The sequence below is a fragment of the Onychostoma macrolepis genome, chromosome 02 (assembly GCF_012432095.1).
Source record: "Onychostoma macrolepis isolate SWU-2019 chromosome 02, ASM1243209v1, whole genome shotgun sequence".
NCBI lineage: Eukaryota > Metazoa > Chordata > Actinopteri > Cypriniformes > Cyprinidae > Onychostoma > Onychostoma macrolepis.
The window spans coordinates 22,044,396-22,068,751 of NC_081156.1; the positions used below are offsets into that span (position 1 = coordinate 22,044,396).

Genomic DNA, 24,356 nt, shown 5'->3' on the forward strand with positions numbered 1-24,356 from the left:
AAACAGTTGAAACATTCTTCACATTCTTCTATGTTCCACAGAAGAAAGAAAGTCATACTGGTTTAAAATGACATCAGAGTTTCATTTTTGGTTAAACTATCCCTTCAAACTGCACATTGGGATTTTTTTTTTTTTTCATTAGTCTGCATCTTTGCCTAATTAATCATAAAATAATCTTTCGTTGCACCCCTTCACCCAAGTGAATGACTGCCCATCCCCTCCACTGTGTAAAATCAATGTGTTCACCGAACTGCAGTTGTAAGAGCAGGAGGGACAGGAGAGAGAGGCTTAGCTCTGATTCATCTGTCGTTTCATTTGCAGATTTCTCTGAAGGTGTCTCTCTTGAGTGAACGGTATTAAGTAATGAAAGCCTAATTGAGCGAGAGCTGTGAGGACAGTAATGCTTGGCAATGAATCTTTGTAATGTAAGACATGGGCTTATACAGCTTGAGTGACCTGGATTTGAATTATTATTTCTTTCTTCTTCTTTTTTTTTTTTCTCCTTTGCCTGGGACGTAAATTAGGCAAAGCACGGATCAAATGTAATGTTCAAAATTTAGGATATTCTGAGCCAGGGAAGCATTAATATTCTAGATGATACTTGATTAGATTCTGGAATGTTGAGTTGTATGTTAGCACTCCAAATGAACTTAGACCATTTGAGATCTAAGCAGTTTGCTTATAATGTGCTTTCTGAATGCAAAATGGTCCGGTTTCACTTTGTCTTCGCTTTCATGTGATTTCAAGTATATTTAGCCGTTACATTTCATTATTGTAAAGAGCCCTGAAGTAGCAGACATGACGTGAGCAGGCCCTGGAGTAGCAGACATGACGCTAGCAGACTCTGGCTTGGCAGACATGATGTGATCAGGCTTTGAGTTAGTAGACATGATATGAGTAAACTCTGACTTAACTGGCATGATGTGAGCAGTTCCTGGAGTAGCAGGCATGACATGAGCAGACTCTGGCTTGGCAGGCATGACGTGAGCAGGCTTAGAGGAAGTGTTGTGTTCCTCCTCCACGAAACCCACAGTAAAAGATGATCCACAGAGTAACGGCATAATCAATGTACTCAGCCAGAGAAAAATGGATCTTACCTCCTAGCAATCCAGAACGAATGGGTTCATTCAGACCCACTCAAAAAATGTCTTTTAAAGCCACATCATTAAAATCCACCAGATGGCATAGTCCACAAAAGTCGGCAACATAGTCCTCTATGGCCCTGTCACCTTGACAAAGGCAGAGACGGCTAACTGCTGGTTTCATGGTAAGGTCGTGTATTCTGTAATGAGTCCACTGAAGGCGAGCGTAGTGAAGAACCCAAGTGCAGTTTATTTACAAATGTGAAATCCAAAATCCAAACAAAATCCAAACAAAGACAGACTTGACTTGAACAGACTTGAAATAGACTTGACCAGAGACAGACTTGGCATGGCATGAACGGACTAGACTCACCAACAGCAGGTTACAACATTAAAACACGACAAGGAACAAAGGCGACGACATGGCTACTTATAACAAACAATGAGGGTCACATGACATGAGCAAACCAAAGAGAGACAAGACACATTTTTTTATTTTTTTATTATTGAATCACTCAAATTCAACATTTTACAGTAGCCAGGGGGTGAACACACATACACACGAAAAAGAGATACAAAATTACAATGAAATAGAAAAAAAAAAATAATAATAATAATAAAATTACATAAAAACATGGAAATATTTACATATATTAATACACTTAACAGCTTTCTTGTTTATCAAAAGTGTAAACAGATTTTAGGTATTGCTTAACTTGCCGTACTTACATTTATGTATATTAAACTTTGCCAGCAAAAGTAATAAATTAATCAAATAATATTCCTTATGGAATGACATGTTGTAAGTGAAAAAAACAAATAAAACATTTTCAAAACAAAGTTGAAAGCTGGGCACGATATGATCTCTAACAAATGAGCAGAAGTCTGACCAAAAATTGGCTGAGTGAGACAAGACACATGACTAAAGCAACCAATGAGAACATGACACAATGTACAAGGGAACCAATAGCATGAAGACATGAGGGAAAGGGAAGCATGAAACAACCAGGAAACGTGACTAAACTTCAAAATAAAAGACATGAAAACAAGAACATGAAACAGAACCCAAAACAGACCATACAATTATACAAAGCTAATGTCATTGTTACATGTATGACCTGTTTTAGTTTAGTTTTCTATGTCTCCGTCTGCCTGCCTAGTTTGTTTCCATGGTTTTTGATTAATTAGTTACGCACCTGTTTTCTGTTCCTCCCTGATTGCGTTCAGTATATATATTCTGTGCTTATCATTACTACTTTGTCTGCTATCGTTTTGGATTTGTGTTTGGTTGTGCCCTTCCCAATCTGTGAATTATTAAAAAGAACTCTTGATTGTACTCCTTCGTCGTGCGCGTTACTTTACACAACAGACACGTTACAGAATAGCAGACACGTTACAGATTTAGCCGCTTGTGTGGAGTGGGTGCTGGAGAATAATGGACTGTTTTTCTCCGTCTGCCCTGCTGAGGACGACTCCAGCCCCACTCCTGATTCAGAGCCCAGCCAGCCCTCACCATCACGCTACACGGAGCGTTCGCCAGAGCCCACCACAGCTGCAGAGCCCGAGCGGGCCGCGATTAAAGAGACGGCACCATTTAAAGTGACAGAGCCTCTCATCGCCCTGGAGCTAGGGCTTATTAACGTGTCTGATCAGGTGTGTGAGCCGGCAACATCGTGCGTCTTGGGAATAATTGTGGAGATCGAGGGAATGGAGGAAAACCCCGCCCACACTCCCACCACTGAGGGTGAGCTGTCACTGGACTCTGAACTATTTAACTGTGTGAATGAAGAGGATTTCTGGCTTTTCCCTTTCCCGCTGGTCCCGTCCAGCCCTCCTTCGTCTCCGCTGGTCCCATCCAGCCCTCCTTCATCTGTGCTGGTCCCGTCCAGCCCTCCTTCGTCTCTGCTGGTTCCGTCCAGCTCTCCAGTGCCCAGCACTCCTTCCTCGGCCAGCTCCTCGACGAAAATCTCAAGAGGTTCCCACCCAGCCTCCCACTCCCTCCTCCTCTGAATCAGCCAGCCAGTCCATCAGCCCTATCTCTGCTGCCTCAGGAAAGCCCCCTCAGCACGCCGTGTCCGGTGGGTCGGTTGTGCTTCGGGACTTCCGGTCACCAGCTACCTCGGGGTTGGAGGATCCCCAGTCTCCGCCTCCAGCCTTCGAGACCCGGACTCCACCTCGGCCCTCCGACCCATCGGCTCCACCTTGGCTCCTGCTTCCCTCATCTCCACCATGGCCCGTCATTCCACCAGCTCCACCGGGCTCCCTCGTCCCTCCAGCTCCGCCTTGGTCAGTCGTCCCCCTGCCTACTCCCCGGGACTCCACTCTTCCAGCTCCACCTCATCCCTCCGTCCCTCTGGCGGGCTCCTCCCTCCCTCCAGCTCCACCTTCGTCCTCTGTCACTCCGGCTCCACTGTGGCATTCCGGATTCCCGCCGGATCCTCGATGTCACCTTGGCTCTGTGTCTGCTCGGCTCCATCCTGGGCTCCTACTCCACCGGCGTCATCTCCGTCAGTCGTCCCCATGGTGTTGCCTGCCCGAACTCCACCATGGCTCCTCCCGCCGTCGACTCCACCATGGGCCGCTATCCTGGCTGGCCTCTGGATTTCCACCTGGCTCCTCCTGCTCCGGGCTCCTCCCACACTCCACTCCCCCTTGGACTGACTTTTTGGACTCATTTTGTTTGGTTGTGCCCTTCCCAGTCTGTGAATTATTAAAAATAACTCTTGATTGTACTCCTTCGTCGTGCGCGTTACTTTACACAACAGACACGTTACAGTCATGCACTTACCCATGTGATTCATGACTAGTTAACACAGACTAGTGGCTGAATTGACCTATCGGTAAGCCCCTCCCCTCGAATGCAGACTAGCCATTGGCAGTCGAGTATCAGTTGCACGGGGAGCGTAACTCGGACATCTTTAGGTTTCAGCGCCATAGAAAAACATTGGAAGATCCGAAGCTCGCATCGGTTTTATGGGGTTTATGCTTCAAAAATGGAAAAACTATGTGCCTGGGGTACTTGTAACACTGATTCCAGGTATCCTGAGAGGATGGGCAATATAATTTATTTTATTACATTTCCTGAATCCAAACAAAACAAAGCAAAATGTCCCTAAGTATTCAACCACAATACAAATGAAGACAAAAACTTTCATTTTCTGGTTGTCATACACTCATTAAGTTACAATTTTCATCTGCTCAAGCAGAACGTTAATGTTATATTGTGCTTTAGCAAGGTATCTCTGGCTAAAACTAGCTAACGTTAAAGTTAGTGAGTCCATGCTAATGTACAAACCTAAATAGCGGACTGTTCTCGCTTCTTGTACAGTGTAGGTCAAAAACACATAAACGAAGGTCTACACTTCCACAGCCATATCACCCTGCAGCCCAAGACCGGTTGCCCATGGAAGCTAAGCAGGGCTGAGCCTGGTCAGTACCTGGATGGGAGACCTCCTGGGAAAACTAGGTAGCTGTTGGTAGAGGTGTTAGTGAGATCAGCAGGGGGTGCTCACCCTGTGGTCTGTGTGGGTCCTAATGCCCCAGTATAGTGATGGGGACACTATACTGGCAAAAGAGCACCGTCTTTCGGATGAGATGTTAAACCGAGGTCCTGACTCTCTGTGGTCATTAAAAATCCCATGACACTCATCGTAAAGAGTAGGGGTGTAACCCCGGTGTCCTGGCCAAATTCCCGCCACTGGCCCTTGTCAATCATGGCCTCCTAATAATCCCCATCCACTTGATTGGCTCTATCTCTCTCTCCTCTCCACCTGTAGCTGGTGTGTGGTGAGCGCACTGGCGCCGTTGTCCTGTGGCTGCCGTCGCATCATCCAAGTGGATGCTGCACACTGGTGGTGGTTGAGGAGAGATCCCCCACATGATTGTAAAGCGCTTTTGGTGTATAGCAATACACAATAAAAGCGCTATATAAATGCTTCATTCATTCATTCATTCATTCATTCAGTGCCTCTCCATATTAAACTGGTTAAATGTACATTCATTTAATCGTACCCTGCAATACATGAACACTGTTTATCCTGCATGTTGTCATCTGCGATCGTGATGACCGACTGTAATATGAGACTTCTCCAGCTTTCATTGTGATCTGTGAACCCTCCTTCGAGTTACCCACCGGATTTATTTTAAAATATTTTATAAATCCCTCCATGGAATATCTAATTCCCATTTGGTGGCCTTCTGTGTCCAAAATTGTGCAAAAACATCGTGGAACAAGGTTTTCGCACTGCAGCTGTCATTGAAAGACAGTGAGCAAACGATTGTTTGTCCGAGGGAGCAACTGTAACTAAGGGGGGCGGGGCTTACCGATTGGTCAATTGCACATAATAAGTTAGTACATATTGCACGCAAGTTTGACTTATTGTTTTTCATATTGTAATGCGTCTAGTTTCATTTCGTTTGCAAATCCTACAATTTTGTAAACCGTGATTAAAAGCAGGAATATTAAATATTAATTAAATTTAGTATTAATATTTTTAATATTAAAATATTTAATATAGGAATATAAAAACTGAGAGCCACAAGGGGTTGCTAAGGGGTCTGCAGAAAGTTTGAGAGAAAAAATAAATAGTGTAAAGGTTTGTTAAACATGTTAAAAGAGTTTATTGATTTAACACATTAAACAAATTGCATATATTAGTGTTGAATTTAATAAAATGAATTTGGCTTTTATTCTATTGATGACCATAGTTTTTATAAGAAAGAAAAACATCTACTTTTCAGTATGCTTTTGAAAAAAAAAAGAAAAGAATAAATAAATATATATATATATATATATATATATATATATATATATATATATACACAGTGGGGCAAAATAGTATTTAGTCAGCCACCAATTGTGCAAGTTCTCCCACTTAAAAAGATGAGAGAGGCCTGTAATTTTCATCATAGGTATACCTCAACTATGAGAGACAAAATGAGAAAAAAAAATCCAGAAAATCACATTGTAGGATTTTTAAATAATTTATTTGCAAATTATGGTGGAAAATAAGTATTTGGTCAATAACAACATTTAATCTCAATACTTTGTTATATACCCTTTGTTGGCAATGACAGAGGTCAAACGTTTTCTGTAAGTCTTCACAAGGTTTTCACACACTGCTGGTATTTTGGCCCATTCCTCCATGCAGATCTCCTCTAGAGCAGTAATGTTTTGGGGCTGTCGCTGGGCAACACGGACTTTCAACTCCCTCCAAAGATTTTCGATGGGGTTGAGCTCTGGAGACTGGCTAGGCCACTCCAGGACCTTGAAATGCTTCTTCTGAAGCCACTCCTTCGCTGCCAGGCGGTGTGTTTGGGATCATTGTCATGCTGAAAGACCCAGCCACGTTTCATCTCCAATGCCCTTGCTGATGGAAGGAGGTTTTCACTCAAAATCTCACGATACATGGCCCCATTCATTCTTCCGTTTACACGGATCAGTCGTCCTGGTCCCTTTGCAGAAAAACAGCCCCAAAGCATGATGTTTCCACCCCCATGCTTCACAGTAGGTATGGTGTTCTTTGGATGCAACTCAGCATTCTTTCTCCTCCAAACACGACAAGTTGAGTTTTTACCAAAAAGTTCTATTTTGGTTTAATCTGACCATATGACATTCTCCCAATCCTCTTCTGGATCATCCAAATGCTCTCTAGCAAACTCCAGACGGGCCCAGACATGTACTGGCTTAAGCAGGGGGACATGTCTGGCACTGCAGGATTTGAGGCCTTTGTTACTTTGGTCCCAGCTCTCTGCAGGTCATTCACTAGTTCCCCCCGTGTGGTTCTGGGATTTTTGCTCACAGTTCTTGTGATCATTTTGACCCCACGGGGTGAGATCTTGCGTGGAGCCCCAGATCGAGGGAGATTATCAGTGGTCTTGTATGTAATTCCATTTTCAAATAATTGCTCCCACAGTTGATTTCTTCACACCAAGCTGCTTACCTATTGCAGATTCAGTCTTCCCAACCTGGTGCAGGTCTACAATTTTGTTTCTGGTGTCCTTTGACAGCTCTTTGGTCTTGGCCATGGTGGAGTTTGGAGTTGGACTGTTTGAGGTTGTGGACAGGTGTCTTTTATACTGATAACAAGTTCAAACAGATGCCATTAAATACAGGTAACGAGTGGAGGACAGAGGAGCCTCTTAAAGAAGAAGTTACAGGTCTGTGAGAGCCAGAAATCTTGCTTGTTTGTAGGTGACCAAATACTTATTTTACCAATTAATTCTTTAAAAATCCTACAATGTGATTTTCTGGATTTTTTTTTTTTCTCATTTTGTCTCTCATAGTTGAGGTATACCTATGATGAAAATTACAGGCCTCTCTCATCTTTTTAAGTGGGAGAACTTGCACAATTGGTGGCTGACTAAATACTTTTTTGCCCCACTGTATATATATATATTAGTGCTGTCAATCGATTAAAAAATTTAATCACAAATTTAAAATACTAGGATTTACCTGTAAAGGTGTTGAAATAAAGAAATGCATGACAAACTAGTTTAAGGAAACAGAACCTTTCACACTTCCGCCAGGTATGACACATAATCCTTATTATTCTTTCATCGTTATTCTTTTGTTTTTATTCAGCCATTATCAGCCTTTATACTGGCAATAACACGTTTACCAAGCCACATCGCTTCAATCCCAGTATACATTTACCCAACTATTATCAAAAGTATTTCTAAATAAATACAACAAAACATTTTCTTGCGACCTTACGTCAAGTATTATGACAAAATGCATTATGAAGAAGAATTGGACCAGTTCTGCAGGTGCATTAGAGCTAATATTAGCATTATGCTTCATTAGACAATTTATGAGATTAATAGTACACTTTTACTCAGAACTCACTTCAAACCACCATCGAGTGTTTGTAATAACTTCCTTTTGCGATCACATGTGGAATTTGGTCATTTACTGTTGTTAAAATATGCTATTTATAGCCTTTTATATCGCTGCACAAATTAGCATTTCAGATGTACACATTCAAAAAATCACATACAGACCATATCCTATCGTAATCGTGTGTTTATTATCTTATATAATCTATAGTGGCTATTGTCATGTTTATTTCTGCTGTGTAAAAGCCTTAACATGTAACTTATGCTCTGCTGAAACTTTGCTCTTATGTTGTTTGATGTTACAACCGCCTCTCTGTTCTTAAGTTGCCAGGTATACATTCCAAGTATAATACACATTAGTAAAAGGATCTATTTTAATTATTATTTGTCTATATACACTGTGGGCGCCCGCCGTACATTATAAAAGTAGCCCAAAAAACCGCAAACCACGGCTCTGTAATTTTTCCCGTGACTGTATTTTCAAAATAGCCCACTTTTGCCGTTACCCTGGCAACACTGGTTCGCTGTACCCTCATCACACAATAAGGGACTTTAAGCAGCCTCCACTGCTGGAACGGCAACGGCATTCCAACGTCATATTGCCCGTTCGCGACTTCAGCTGCTACTTTGTGGCGTTCTATTGTAACCGTCTACTAGCGGTATACCATCAGTATAAGATTCTACCATTAGTCTTTAATTTAATCTGTGTTGATTATGTTTTAAACTTAAGCTAATTTTAACGATTTTTTTTTGTTTGTACAAAGATGTCTGCTGTTAGCAACAGCACCTCAAGTAGCACTGAGACTAAAGATATGTGAAGAGAACAATGTAATTAACGACTACGGCAAAGCAGCTGTTCTCCGCTAGTAGACGGTTACAATATAGAACGCCACAAAGTAGCAGCTGAAGTCGCGAACGCACAATATGATGTTGGAATGCCGTTGCCGTTCCAGCAGTGGAGGCTGCTTAAATTATTGATAGATGACCTTCCGCGCTGCGATGACGGAAAGAAGTTGGGGTCAAACCTTATCAAGCGATTAATTTGCATTAAAAAAATATTAACGCGTTAAAATTTTTTTATTAATCGCATGCGTTAACGTCGACACCCCTACTATATACACTTCGGGCGGTACATTATAAAAGTAGCCCAAAAAAACGCAACCCATGACTCTGTAATTTTTCCCACGACTGTATTTTCAAAATAGCTCACTTGTGCCGCTACCCTGGCAACACTGGCTCAACTGTACCCTCATCACACAATGATAGATAACCTTCAGTGCTGCGATGATGGGAAGAAGTTGGGGTCAAACCTTATCAAATGATTAATTTGCGTTAAAAAAAATATTAACGCGTTAAAATTTTTAGATTAAATCGCATGCGTTAACATTGACACCCCTAATATATATATATGTATATATATATATATATATATATATATATATATACAGGTGCATCTCAATAAATTAGAATGTCGTGAAAAAGATCATTTTTTCTTGTAAGTTATTTCAAAAAGTGAAACTTTCATATATTTTAGATTCATTGCATGTAAAGTAAAACATTTCAAAAGTTTTTTTTTTTAATTTTGATGATTAATTTGATTGATGACTGCAAGGTTGAGAATACTTTCAAGCAAAGCTGATTCAAACACTTGTGAAAGCTTCACAAGGAGTGGACTGAAGCTGGAGTCAGTGCATCAAGAGTCACCACACAGACATCTTCAGGAAAAGGGCTACCAAGCCACTTCTGAACCAGAGATAACGTCAGAAGCATCTTACCTGGGCTGTGGAGAAAAAGAACTGGACTGTTGCTCAGTGGTCCAAAGTCCTCTTTTCAGATGAAAGTAAATTTTGCATTTCATTTGGAAATCAAGGTCCCAGAGTCTGGAGGAAGAGTGGAGAGGCACAGAATCCATGTTGCTTGAAGTCCAGTGTGAAGTTTCCACAGTCAGTGATGATTTGGGCTGCCATGTCATCTGCTGGTGTTGGTCCACTGTGTCCACAGTCAACGCAGCCATCTACCAGGAAATTTTAGAGCACTTAATTCTTCCTTCTGCTGACAAGCTTTATGGAGATGCTGATTTCATTTTCCAGCAGGACTTGGCACCTGCCCACACTGCCAAAGGTACCAAAAGCTGGTTCAATGACCATGGTGGTACTGTGCTTGACTGGCCAGCAAACTCGCCTGACCTGAACCCCATAGACAATCTATGGGGTATTGTCAAGAGGAAGATGAGAGACACCAGACCCAACAATGCAGATGACCTGAAGGCTGCTATCAAAGCAACCTGGGCTTCCATACCACCTCAGCAGTGCCACAAACTGATCACCCCCATGCCACGCCGAATTGAGGCAGTAATTAAAGCAAAAGGAGCCCCTACCAAGTATTGAGTACATATACAGTAAATTAACATACTTTCCAGAAGGCCAACAATTCACTAAAAATGTTTTTTTTTTTTTATTGGTCTTATGAAGTATTCTAATTTGTTGAAATAGTGAATTGGTGGGTTTTTGTTAAATGTGAGCCAAAATGATCACAATTAAAAGAACCAAAGACTTAAACTCTACTTCAGTCTGTGTGCATTGAATTTATTTAATACACGAGTTTCACAATTTGAGTTGAATTACTGAAATAAATGAACTTTTCCACGACATTCTAATTTATTGAGATGCACCTGTATATACAGTATATATATATATATATATATATATATATATATATATATATATATATATATATATATATATATATATATATATATGCAGATACTTTTGATACTTTGGCTTGCTCGCTGAGGTTTTGTAAGGCAATATTTGCTGTATAGAACAATATTTATTGTAAAAATTGCTACATAAATAAATTTGAATTAAATTTTAAATTACATTTTAATCACATATAATGATTATAGTGATTACATATAATGATTTTAGTATAATGACAATATAAAAGCCAATAATTAAATTTTGAAAACAAACAGCTGCTTTGTATTATAGGAAGGTCTTGTTGTCATATTTGGAGGATGTTGGCTTAATTAACACTGTTTTCCAATGTTGTGTTTTTTTTTATTTATTTTTTTATTATTGTTTAAGAAATGCCAGCACACACTACATACCTATGGAACCTATGACAATGTTTATGAATAATCTTAGGCAGTAGGCAGACGTTTTCTGTTTGCATCATAAATTTTAATGCTCTATCTGCATTTTACCACTAAAGATTGCAACTTTGTAAGCTGCGATTGATCTATTCAGTTTTATAGTTGTTCCAGTCAGGCAAAACATAGTCAACAGGCACCCAGGTACATCGAAATGAATGGTAATACATTCGCTTTATAGCTGTTTCTCCGATCATCTGCCGCAGGAATCAGTCCAACGTTGTTATCATTTGTTGACAAGTTCCTCCTGTTTGCATCCATAATTCAAAAGAGGAGCTCCACTGGGCTTTGAAAAGTGAATCTTTCAACCCTAAATGAATCAAAGTTGGACCGTTGGGAACTTACCTTGCTTTCCTCACAAATGAAATCTAAAGGATGAGGCCACGGTTCAATAATTGCATTGTGCTTTTTGTAAGATGCATTCTTAATGAAAGCCTCGATGTTTGGGGGAGCAGACTACATGGCAGAGGGTATTCGTGGAAAACCGTAAGACTGTCTCAATCAAACGGGAGAGGGAGGTATTGATGAAAGCGTGGATGGGGAGCGACAATAACTGGAGCTGTGAGTGCTTTAAAAAAGATTGTGAATCAGAGACGCGGAGGGAGGATGTGTAAAAGCCGAGATGAGAATCGGACTGTTCACCTCCGTCATTCCCATCAGGCTTCAGGGGACATTTATTAAACAAGAACACGTGATGTTGTGTCTCAGGCTACCTGATCCTTGCACTTTCGTTTCATTAATTTGACTGAATAATAGATCCCCTGCAGACTCTCTCTGTGGTTGTGGAAAGAGAGGAATTACTTGGGACTTAAAAACTTCATTAATAAGTAATTCTACACAGTCACTCTCTCTGTCTAAATCCAATAGTAGTGATTTATTTTTACACACACACACACACACACACGTTTGTTTTTGTGAAAAGTGGGGACATCCCATAGGTGTAATGGTTTTTATACTGTACAAACAGTATAAAATTACTGTATGTTTATACTGTATGTGGCTCGCTGTATCCTCATCATACAATGATAGATAACCTTCCACGCTGTGATGACGGGAAGAAGTTGGGGTCAAACCTTATCAAACGATTAACTTGCGTTAAAAAAAAATATTAACACGTTAAAAATTTTAGATTAATCGCATGCCCTACACCAACCCTACACCTAAACCTACCCCTTACAGGAAACTTTGTGCTATTTCAGATTTTTACTACACTCCATTCTGTGTGATTTATAAGCGTTTTGAAAAGCGGGGACATGGGGTAATGTCCTGAAAAGTCACCTTCTCCTTGTAATACCTATGTCATACCCTTGTCATTATACAAATCTATGTCCTCATTTGTCACAAAAACGCCCACGCACGCACACACACACACACACACACACACACACACACAAATATAAATAAACTGGAGAAGTCAGCAGTATTTTGTATAGGGCACTAAAATGCAACATGTTATACCTCGTTTGCATTATTGCATAATAGGTCAGTTAGTACTCGTTAGATTGGACAAAGTTCTTGAAAAAAAATTAGTTTTGGTGCTGAAATGCCGAAGAATAGTTGAACATGAACCATGTGTATTTATTTATTTATTTGGACATTTTACAACATTTGCTGTATTTGTAAAAAATGTATTTGTATTTCTAGACAAATAAATTGAATATATAAATTTAACAAATAAACTGCGTAGAAAAATAGGATGTGCTATCAAGTTAAATAAAATACATATTTTCCAGATATTTTATCACATCTCAATCAAAATACATAGCTGCCTTTATATGTGTGGAAGGGTTTTTTTTTTTTTTCTGTTATTTATTTTTTTATTTTATTTATTTTTTTTTGGTTTAAAAATGCCAGTACATGCCAACTATGAAACTTATGACTGTATTATGTATATGAATAATTGCAGACAGTGGGGGGAAGTTTTTTTCTGTTTGCATCATAAATTTTAATGCACTTTATCTGCATCTTGCCACTAATGATTGCACACATTTTTAAACAGAGATTGATTTCACCTAAAAATGAATGATAATACATTTGCTTTATAGGCATTTCTCTGATATTACACCTTGTTCACCTTTTCTCGTAATAGGTCAGTGTTAAATCGACTTTTCAAAGTTGTGCAAGTAATTAGTTCTGGTATTTACATGCTGAAATAAGAAGGGCAGTTGAACATGGACATACGGTACATGTTTTTGTTTGTTTGTTTGTTTTTTTTTACATTTCTTTAAAATTCTTTAAGGCAGTGTAGATGTTTTAAAAGCTAATGACCATTTGTTTTAGGTTTACCTTTTTTAGCTTCAACCTTTTCTCTCAATTCTCTTGTAGGTTTTGAAACCCGAATTGACAATAATTAATTATAATAAAATTAGAATAATTTGTAAAACAGTTAAGATGGAGTACAACATGTCACACTGCAGGACACTTCTGCCACACAGCAGTACAATTTCAAGGTATTAAGTGATTTTGACATGTTGTTTCCAACAGTTAGACTCCCATATGCTGCGTACTTACAAATAAGTCAAGCTTTGACTTATTTTATGCTTATTAATGCTGCAAATCTGTTTCTGTTATGTAGAGATGTCACACCACAGGACTGAATAAATGAACATTGGAGTACTTCCACATGCAATTTTATCAGCTTAAAAGTTTGATTTTTTTGGTTTACTTCCTGTTGGGTTCTTAATCAGCAGCAATACCTAAGAGAATGTCAAAAAAAAAAAAAAAATGATAGAGTATAGGTTTTGTTTCAAGGCCTCCTACGCCTTACAGTATATGAAAAAAAAATTTGCTTCTGCATGTATTCTGTGAAGAGATAAATTAACAAGGTATGTATTTCTTATGCATACAGCACTGGCTGAGCGCCTGTTGGATATCCTCAATGATCACTCAATCACAGAGCCACTGGGTACCTGTTTCCTGGCAAAATTGTCATTTACCACCCAGAGTCATAAAGACTCCCTGCATCTCATTTGAATTGATAAAAATGCTATTATTACCTAGGGTACAAGTTTAATTTCAGTTTTACAGATTACTTTGGCAAAGCTAAAACAGTTAACTATGCAAATTATAGCAGTGCTAGACCTTATGCTTGGCCTGCCAAAATGTGCTAATGATCAGTAATATATCAAATTAAGTGTTTATGACCGACAAGGGTAAATTACTTTTTTCCTGCACTGCACTTTTTTTTTGTATTAAATACAATTATACTTTTACAAGAGTAATTGTAAGTTTATTGTATGTATTGTATAAATTTAATATATATTATATATTAAAACTGAAATAGAATACTGTGAAATAATATTGCGATTTAAAATGATTTTCTATTTTAATATATTTTAAATGTAATTTGTTCCTGTGATGGCAAATCGAAAATTTCAGCAGCGATTACTCCAGTCTTCAGTGTCACATGATCTGTCAGAAATCAGTTTAATATACTGATTTCTAATTATTTTCATGTGAAAAACAGTTGTGCTGCTTAATATTTTTGTGGAAGCTGATACTTTTAATGACTTGAAAGATCAAAATAACAGCATTTATTGAAAAAGAAAATAAAAAAGTAAAAATAATTGTATAAATATCTTTACAGTTACTTTTAATTTAAAACATCCTTGCTTAATGAAAGTAGCAATTTTGCAAAGTATTCATTTTTCTGTAAAAATTTTGCTGACCCCAACTTTTGAAAAGTATTTAATATTAATATATTTAGCAAAAGTTTCACAAGACGAACGTAGACTGTGAATACAACATCAACTGGATATTTATCTTTTAATGTCTTTAAAAAATAAAAATAATAATAATAATATATTAGGACTGTCAATCGATTATTTTTTTTTAATCGTGATTAATCGCATGATTGTCATGAGTTAACTCGTGATTAATCACAACTTAATTGCACATTTTTATTTGTTCTTAATGTACCTTAAATTAATACTTTTCAAGTTTTTAATACTCCAAATCAACATGGGTGTAACGGGGCTGACGAAACGTGAGATGTGCGGATCCATGTGCAAGCTTTTATTTGAAGGCATGGTCATGAATACAGGCAGGGTCGAAACAATGGCAAACAGGTATGGCAGGGACAAGACAAAGAGTAATCCTAGGACAAGCGTGGGTCGACGATCGGCGAACAGTGTCCAATGAGCAAGGCAGAGAGATAATCCAGGGAACACGGGCTAGAATCCAATAGGGGTGCAAACAGTGTCCAAGCGGCAAGGCAAGGTGTAATCGAGGGAACACGGGCTAGAAACAAAACATGGGAAAATAGGCAAGACAAGACTAATAACACTAAGTGGGCTCCGTAGAGTAGCTATCGCTAAGAGAGGGATAGGTGCATACAATACTCGGCAGTGAGGGAGAGAAAGTCCATGGCTTAAGTAGGGTGTGCAATCAGTGCAATGGATAATGGGAAATTGAGTCCAGTGTGATGTGTGCTTTGAGAGTCAATGTGGTGAGCGAGTGACCTCTGGTGGTGGGTGAAAGGAAGTTCATAGACCGGATTCGTGACAGAGCCCCCAAGGAGCGGCTTCCAGACGCTCCAAACATTACACAATCCAGGAGGGTGGTGGAGCGGAGGCGGAACAGGGGGAGGGACGGAGGGCCAGGTCCACGTGGGAGTGGGAAGACCGGGGACTGAGGCAGAGCAGGACACCCGGGCAGGACACCTCAGCAGACAGAGCTGGAGCCCACCAGGGCGGAGCAGACGGGGCAGAAGACCTCCACGGCGGTGCAGACAGAGCAGGAGCCCACCGGTGCGGAGTGGACGGACCTGAAGACCACCACGGCGGAGCAGATAGAGCAGGAGCACACCACGACGAATCAGGAACCCACAGCAGAGACTGGGACCTAGGGAAAACTGAGACACAATGAGGAGAAAGAACATGCACGGACACAAGAACTGAGGTGGGGAACATGGGAAGTCTATTAATGTTTTCCATGGTGGCAACTGAGCAGACAGGCAGTTCACAGTCAGCCACCATGGCTGGGTCAGATCGGGGCAAGAGTTCAGAGATGGCCTCCTCGGCTGGTTCAAAGCAGGGAAAATGTTCAAAAGCAGCCTCCGTGGCCGTGACAGGACAGGACAAGAGTTCAGGGACAGCCCTTTTGGCACAGGGAGAGTTCATTGCTGGGTGCCACCACCCTACAAGGAGCCGACGCGAGCCCCGCCGCTTCTGGAGGTTCTGCAGCGTGGGCCACCACCTCTGGAGAAGCTACAGCGGGCACCACCACCTCGGGCAGTTCTGCGGTGGTGTACGCAACACAAAGAGATTCCCATCAGGGGAAGTGCCTCGGACAGGGGAATATGCCTAAGAACAGGAGGGTTAGAGTGAGTGGGTTTGGGAATACCAGCTGCACGTGCAGACACCAGCGGTGAATCCCTCACACTGGATACCAGACTAGGATAGTGAAGAACTGACCTTGATGATCTGGGTGTGTCAGCCCGGAGGTGACGTGACTCTGGAAGGTCAACCGTGACGGTCTGCTGTGACTCTGGAAGGTCAGCTGTGACGTGCTGCTGTGACTCTGGACGAACAGCCGTGACGTGCTTCTGTGACTCTGGAAAATCAGCTGAGACGTGACTCGATTCATGACGACCAACTGTGACTTGACTTAGCTCATGAAGATCAGCTGCGACTTGGCTTGACTCGTGAAGATCAGCTGTGACATGAAGATCAGCTGTGACTTGGCTTGACTCGTGAAGATCAGCTGCGACATGAAGATTATCTGTGACTTGGCTTGACTCGTGAAGATCAGCTGTGACTTGGCTTGACTCGTGAAGATCAGCTGTGACTTGGCTTGACTCTTTAAGATCAGCTGTGACTTGGCTTGACTCTTTAAGATCACCTGTGACTTGACTTGGCTCTTTAAGATCACCTGTGACTTGACTTGGCTCATGTAGATTGACTGTGACTTGACTTGGCTCATGAATGGCAGCAATGACATGACGGGGTGTTGTTGTGGCCGCCATTTTGTGCTCGTGCTCTAGTGTAGCTGCCATTACATGAGTGAGTGCGGTGTCACATTCCTCTGCGATACCCACAATGAACACTGAACCAACAGTCAATAAAGCATAGTCCAAAAAACAACTCAGTGATGAACGCGGACCCTCGCGTCTGAGCTGAGATCGCAGAGGCTGATTAATGCCATCACAAAAAATCTCAATCAGGATTATGTCTGGTAGATCTGAATAATGAGAGAAAGCTAAAAACTCTCTAACATGGTTCTCCAATGACCGTGGGCCTTGTTTAAGGGCAAACAATAGACTAGTTGTGTCCATACCTGACCAATATCCGTCTGAGAAGTTGCTGGATCCTTGTGCGGCCGAGTATTCTGTAACGGGGCTGACAAGACGTGAGACGTGCGGATCCATGTGCAAGCTTTTATTTGAACTAAAGGGGTCTGCAAAGTCGCTAAGTTGGCAACACTGTGCATCTCCATTTCTGAAACTACGGGCTTTGCCACGGGTCAAACAGGAAATGTGTGCTGCGTTAATAAAATTTGTGCCGTTAAAATTAATTTGCGTTAACGCGTTATTAACGCATACATATATTTAGCTTTTTCTCCAATTTGCATCTAATACACTGCACAGTTGCCCAAGAATCCATTTTTCTCTTGTTAGTCAGAGCATTACTGTTGCAAATCCAACATTAGTCTGCATAATGCAGAATTTAAGGTCACATATATTGCAGAATAGAATTCTGGGTGTATGACGTGAGAAGTCAACACAATCACTGCATTGTCGAAGCGCATTGACTGTTGCTTTGCACAAAATGTCAACAGATGTTTTCCTTAGCCTTTTTCATATATTCTCTTCCCACTCATAACACATTTGTTTCCATGTTTGCCAATGCCATTTTCCCTCTGTGCCCCCTGTGTTTGCATCAGTCTGCTCACACATGTCCTGCTCAGGGTGTAGCCTCATCAGTCCCATGAACCCAAATCATGACCGACATGCCTGTGGTTTGGCCTGACAAGACTGATCAGCTGAACTCAGAGTGATTAGACTTGTCTGAGCCATGAGCACTACTGAAGACAGCTGACACAGGGAATCTGCTGTGCATGCATATATGCTTCAACACACACACACACAACAGCACCTATTTATAGCACTGCACGGCTGGAGAATCACTATATTAATGTAAACATGACAATGAGGTCATTTTCACTTGACCCCTGAGGGGGGTGAATTAATATCTGTCATACAGAGAGACGATTAGACTTCAGATCAGGGCATAGTGTGAATGTGAAGGGGGTAACAGCAAAGTACAGGTGAAGTCATGCGACTTCATGGGGTCAAATTGGTATGTCATGTTCACAGCTGCTTCACACATTAGTCTGAATGGGTTAAACTGGTGGAAATGGACTAAAAATAAATGTTGGTGGTTCAGGAAACATGACGTCCTACATCTAAATGACCTTGAAAAGGCTTAAAACACAAAATTCTCTGTGAGTCATATAGTTTTTATCAACCATTTAGCTCAGTTAAATGAAAGGTGCTCCTCTGGATATGTGACTATCATCCAACTTGCTGAATTTAATAAGAATTTGTTGACTAATAATCTAAAGAGAAGATTATATACTTGTTACTTGTATACTTATATAATTATATATTTTTAATTAATAAATGCCAGGGTCTTTCATGAAACTCTAGATGTTGCAGGCTGATGGGTTCTTAATGTAATTGATGATATTCACAGCGTTAAAAGACTTGGCACAAGATTATTGGTTCATGTTACATACGCAGCCAATAAGCTTGCTGCTTTATATTTAAATGGCTGGTTAGTATCCACTTGAGCATTTTGCAGCGCACTTTCAGAGTTCCTCTAAAACCCTTCACCTTCCCCAGCTCCACCTGTATAGATCTGTATAGAGCTATGGGTTATTTTATATGCTATTTGTGCAGCAGCAGTATGTCTTAAATACTCACAGCACCGTGTCACCGTATGCACTGCCTGACAGTAGCAAGTTCCTGTAATTGCTTGCAGCATTAACATTTTTTTCTTTTGGTAATGTAAGATAAATTATGTTCCATATGCCTATATCCTGAAAATATCAAACTGAACTGGAAGAAAAAAAAAAAAAAAAATTGAACAAAAGAAAAATAAACAAACAAACCCAGAGAAGGGACTTTGCTTTTTCATTTCAGAGGTCTAGCATACACACACATTGTATTGGGCACCTTGTAATGTAGTATGATAAATTAATAATAAAACATATCTGGGGTTGTGAATGTTCTAGAAATGAAACAAAATGGAAGGTCACACTTTATATTAGGTGGCCTTAATTACTATGTACTTGCATCAAAAAATAAATACAATGTACTTATTGTGTTCATATTGTATTGCAAAACACTTCTGCTGCTATTGAGGTGGGATACGGGTAAGGTTAGGGACAGGTTTGGTGGTATGGGTAGGTTTAAGGGTGGGTTAAGGTGAAAGGGATGGGTCAACAGTGTAATTCTAAATGTAATTACAGAAATTAATTACAGATGTAATTACATTAAGGTGTTATTATTAACAATATAAGTACAATGTAAGAACATGTATGTACACAATAAGTGCATTGTATCAAATTATTAATTTAAATGTAAGTACATATTAGTTAAGCACACCTAATATAAAGTGGGACCAAATGGAAAATAAGTTTTATTATTTACTTTATATGGATGTGCTTCATTAAAACCCCATCACCAAAAATTACAGTGTTAATTGCAGTAGGAAACAAAAAGAAAGAAAATAAAAGAAAAACTCTGGTTGCTACAGTGACTGATGATCAAATAAAACTCAGTTATCATAGGGAGTATATTAGCCACAGTTGTCATGAAAAAATGAAAATGAGAAATATTCTGAAAGCTTCATAAAAGCCATTTCTCTGCATTTAAAAAAGCTAGATGGATCACAAAAGAATGGAATAAAACACAAGTGTCTCCATGCACTTAAAAAAAAAAAAAAAAACTGAAGTCTTTCTTCACTTTTTTAATTGGCATGGAGTCAGCAAGATGCTGAAAAAAAGTGAGACTCCCATCTAGCAAGTAAAAAAAAAAAAAGAAAAAAAAAAGAAGAATTTGTACAGCATAGCTATTCACATCTTTTTGAACAGGTTTTTTTTTTTTTATTATTAATTTTTTTTTTTTTTTTTTTACAGTGTTTGAAGGAAGTCCCATAGTAATTTATGATGATATTACAGTAGTAACAATAGTATTTTGGCAGAAATCTGGTACCATCCTAACTGACATCCTGACAATGACAATCACTGCTCATCACAATTGTATAATACTAATAATGTTTTATGTCTGTTTGTAGGAGAATGTCTCTGTTTCGATGGCTACATGAAGGACCCTGTTCATAAGCATCTGTGTATTCGCAACGAATGGGGCCCAAATCAGGGGTGAGTACCATACCATACAATCAGGGATCTGCCACCTTGAAGTTGGCCGTGCTTCTTATCTGTAGTAAAAATGTCTCCAGTGCCGATAGCCAGCCAGGTGTTATGCACTGTAGGGAAATTAAATTGGCTTGTTTGAATTAATTAGCTTTTTTGCATGATGCTCTTCCTCTGGAATTGGAAAAGGGATTAGTACGGTGAAGCTCTGGGTCATTTTAGATTTGCGTGACAGTGATTTACATTTCAGTTTACCAATGAGATACACGTATTGTGCATTTTAAATTGCGTTACACGCATAAGAAATGATGTATTTCACCACTTGCGTGCCTCATATCCAAGTACTGCTGTTAAAATGATCAAAGAGAAAATAACTATTTTGAAATTCTGCTGCACTTTTTTTAATTTCACAACTTTTGTTGTTGCCCTTAGATATTTAAGCAGCTGAAATATGATGGTATCTGAACAGATGGTATCTTTATACTGAGGTAAAATTGTGAGTGTGCCAAACCAAACTGCTGCTTCTCAAGTCAACAGATTATTAAGCACAAATACAAGAGAATGGCACAAAGTGAGAGAGTGTTTTGCTTCTTAGCAGTCTAGATATAGTCAAAACTCTTAAATGTTAGGAGCACAAGTTTCTAATCCCGGAAAGACTTGTATTTAAGATGTTTGAAGTTAATTAGACCCTCCCTGAGGAGAGTTTCACATGCTCATCTGGGTTTAAGGCTGTCGCTCTGGAGCAGTTTGATTAAGACTTGGAGGTGAGGAAATCCTTGGCATTTTAATTGGGAGGGAGATGGGAGTGATGACGGTTGGTGAGATGGATCCGATAATTAGAAATCAAATTGGAACAATCAGGAAGATTGCCTTAGGGGAGTGGAATAGTGTTGGATGTGTCTGTTCCCTTTGTGCCATGCTGTGAAGGTGTGAACAGTTTTTAATTGACTCTAACACTTAGTGGAGGAGAAAGAAAGTCCATTGCCAAATGCTTTTTAAAGTTTCAAATTGCCAAGATATTTCCTAAACTGTTTCTTACAAATGTTCATACAGCTACTTGGGCCTTGTTTTATATATCTATATCTATATCATCTTGTAATATATCTAATTATAAAGGGAACAGTTCACGCCCTGAAAAAAAGAAAAAGAAAATTATGTCATCGTTTACCTTGTAAATGTGAATTCAACTGTCAGACATCACAAGTACAGACCAAAAATGTTTATTTTATTTTATTTTATTTTATTTTATTTTATTTTATTTTATTTTATTTTATTTTATTTTATTTTATTTTATTTTATTTTATTTTATTTTATTTTATTTTATTTTATTTTATTTTATTTTATTTTATTTTATTATCCTGTGTAATGAATTCTCAGATTCCTTTTACTTTCTATCTATAAAAACCTATATATTTATTTATTTGTTTATTTATTTTTAATTTTTCACGTTCCTCTATAGTGAATTGTCAGTATAGTATTGATTTATTTGATTCATTTTGATTTATTATTTTACTTGTATATCAATACCAAAAACGTTATTTTATTTTATTCCTGCTGTGTAATGAATTCTCAGAATGCTTTTACTTTCTATATATACAAATCTATGTATTTATTTATTTTTCATCTTCCTCTATAATGAATTGTCAGTATTGTATTGTTTTCTTCTTATCATAATTTTTTTTACTTGTATATCAAAATCAAAAATGTTATTTTATTTTATTTTTAGATTTTGCACCTTTCTGTGTAATAGATTCGCAGAATGCTCCTGCTTTTGGTTCTCTTATGAATTACAAATGCTGCGGGACAAATGTTGATGTTTAAACAGCAGTAGGTGATCTGTGGTGTGAAGTGGCCTAACCAGGCTGTGACTGCTCTTTTGCTGTGAGTAACAGCTTATTTAGAGAGGCATCAGCTCCTTGTCTTTTCTCTTATTCTGCAGCGACAGCCCCTGTCCCCACAGCTGCCTCTCTGCCTCACTTAATCTCCATCAGTTCACATAGAGCTTTGGATAAACACACACTTGAAGTCACGCTCACGTCTATACGGCACTGACTGACGGAAATGCTGCTGTCAGGTCACAGTTTTACAAACAGCATCTGCTGGAGGAATTTCTGTTATATTTATGTTAGAAACATAATTGGTCTGATGCGAGTTCAAAAAGGAACTCCCTTTTATAAGATGGTTATGTTTTCATCACAAAATCATGCAATTTTAAAGGTCACGCGGCTTTAGTGAAGACTGGAGCTGTTTAACAATGAATGAAGAGTCTATGGTGTGACATACAGTTTTTTTAAGCATGAATTATTTGTTTTGTTTTTGATTTATGCCCTTTCTATTTTGCAGCCCATGGCCCTACACAATTTTCCAACGTGGCTTTGACTTGGTGATGGGAGAGCAGCCATCTGATCGTATTTTTAGGTAAGAGAGATCACTTTATTTGTGCTTTTTAGCTTGTGACCAATGTTCCTTTCTTACTGAGCAAAACTTTTCTCTATTGGGCGGACATTTCGGCCACCTGAGCAAAAACATTCTTTATACCCTGTACAACGCACACACAAAAAAAGTGTGTAACTTTTAATTTTAATGTGCTATTTATATTTGATTTGACCCTTGATATAACTAAATGATGTACATTTTAGGTTACCTGAGAAAAGTTTTTTTATGCTCATCAAAGCTGTATCTATTTGATAAAAAATTCTGAATATTATTAATTATTATTTTTATTAATATATTATTGCAATTTAAAATAAAAGTTTTCTATTTTAATATACTTTAAAATATAATTTATTCCTGTGAAGCAAAGCTGAATTTTCAGCATCATTACTCCGGTCTTCAGTGTCACATGATCCTTTAGAAATCATTCTATTATGCTATTATTCTATTATAATCAGTGTTGGAAACAGTTGTACTGCTTAATATTTTTGGGACCTGTGATATTTTTGATAAATAAAAAGGTAAAAATAACAAGGTTTATTCAAAATAGAAATTTTGTTTTACAATATACACTACTATTCAAAAGATTGGGGTCAGTAATTTTTTTTCTCTTTCCTTCTTTTTTAAAGAATTAATACTTTTATTCAGCAAGGATGTGTTAAATGGATAGTAAAGAAAATAATAAGATAGTAAAGAAAATATTTCTATTTAGAATAAATGCTGTTCTTTTTATCTTTTTATTAGTCAAAGAAAAAAGTATCACAGGTTCCATAAAATAAATAAATAAAATAATAATAATAATAATAATACAAAATGTAACGGAGTCAACAAGACGGGAGTCGAGCAGATCCAAGTGCATGCTTTTATTCCGTAACATGGTCATAGAAAATACGGAAGGGCTCCATAAAGTAGCTATCACTAAAAGAGCGATAAACGCTAGACAATACTCGACCCTGAATAGAGGTTTGAACTTTTTTTTTTTTGGTGTGTGTGTAATTGAGTGCAGGTGAATCCAATCCGTGCATGGGAAATGTAGTTCATCCTGGGTAGGAAACTAAATCCAGCGCACAGCAAAGCATAGTCCATGAAGTCATTTAAACTACATTTAAACTTCCCCTCCGGTAACCATTACTTTATGGGCTCACTTAGTCCGAAACTAAAAATGTATTTTAATACGACCTCATCAAAAGGCACCCTATAAGATAACTCACAAAATTAGTGACGTACTCCTCAATGGATAAACTCCTTTGTCGCAGGTCGAGCAGCTGGGGTCCATACCTGGTCAGGGTCCTGTAGAAAAGCCGCTGGATCCTCATGTGGCCGAGTATTCTGTAACGGAGTCAATGAGACGGGAGTCGAGCTGATCCAAGTGCAAGCTTTTATTTTTTTTTAAAAACAAGGTCAATTATTTATTAGGTTTATAATATAGGCCTTTTTAACATAATATAATATCAGAACAAACTAAAGCATTTAAA

General features: G+C 38.8%; 1 protein-coding gene across 8 annotated transcripts in view; it reads left to right on the plus strand.

The window, feature by feature from the left end:
* astn1 (astrotactin 1) overlaps positions 1 to 24,356 on the plus strand; it is a 377,633-nt gene that overhangs the window by 219,875 nt on the left and 133,402 nt on the right. For all 8 annotated transcript variants that reach the window (XM_058749876.1, XM_058749884.1, XM_058749890.1 and 5 more), the window contains 2 exons: positions 20,370 to 20,454; positions 22,792 to 22,866. In XM_058749876.1, the coding sequence (XP_058605859.1) occupies positions 20,370 to 20,454; positions 22,792 to 22,866 (160 nt within the window). The remainder of the gene's footprint in view (positions 1 to 20,369; positions 20,455 to 22,791; positions 22,867 to 24,356) is intronic.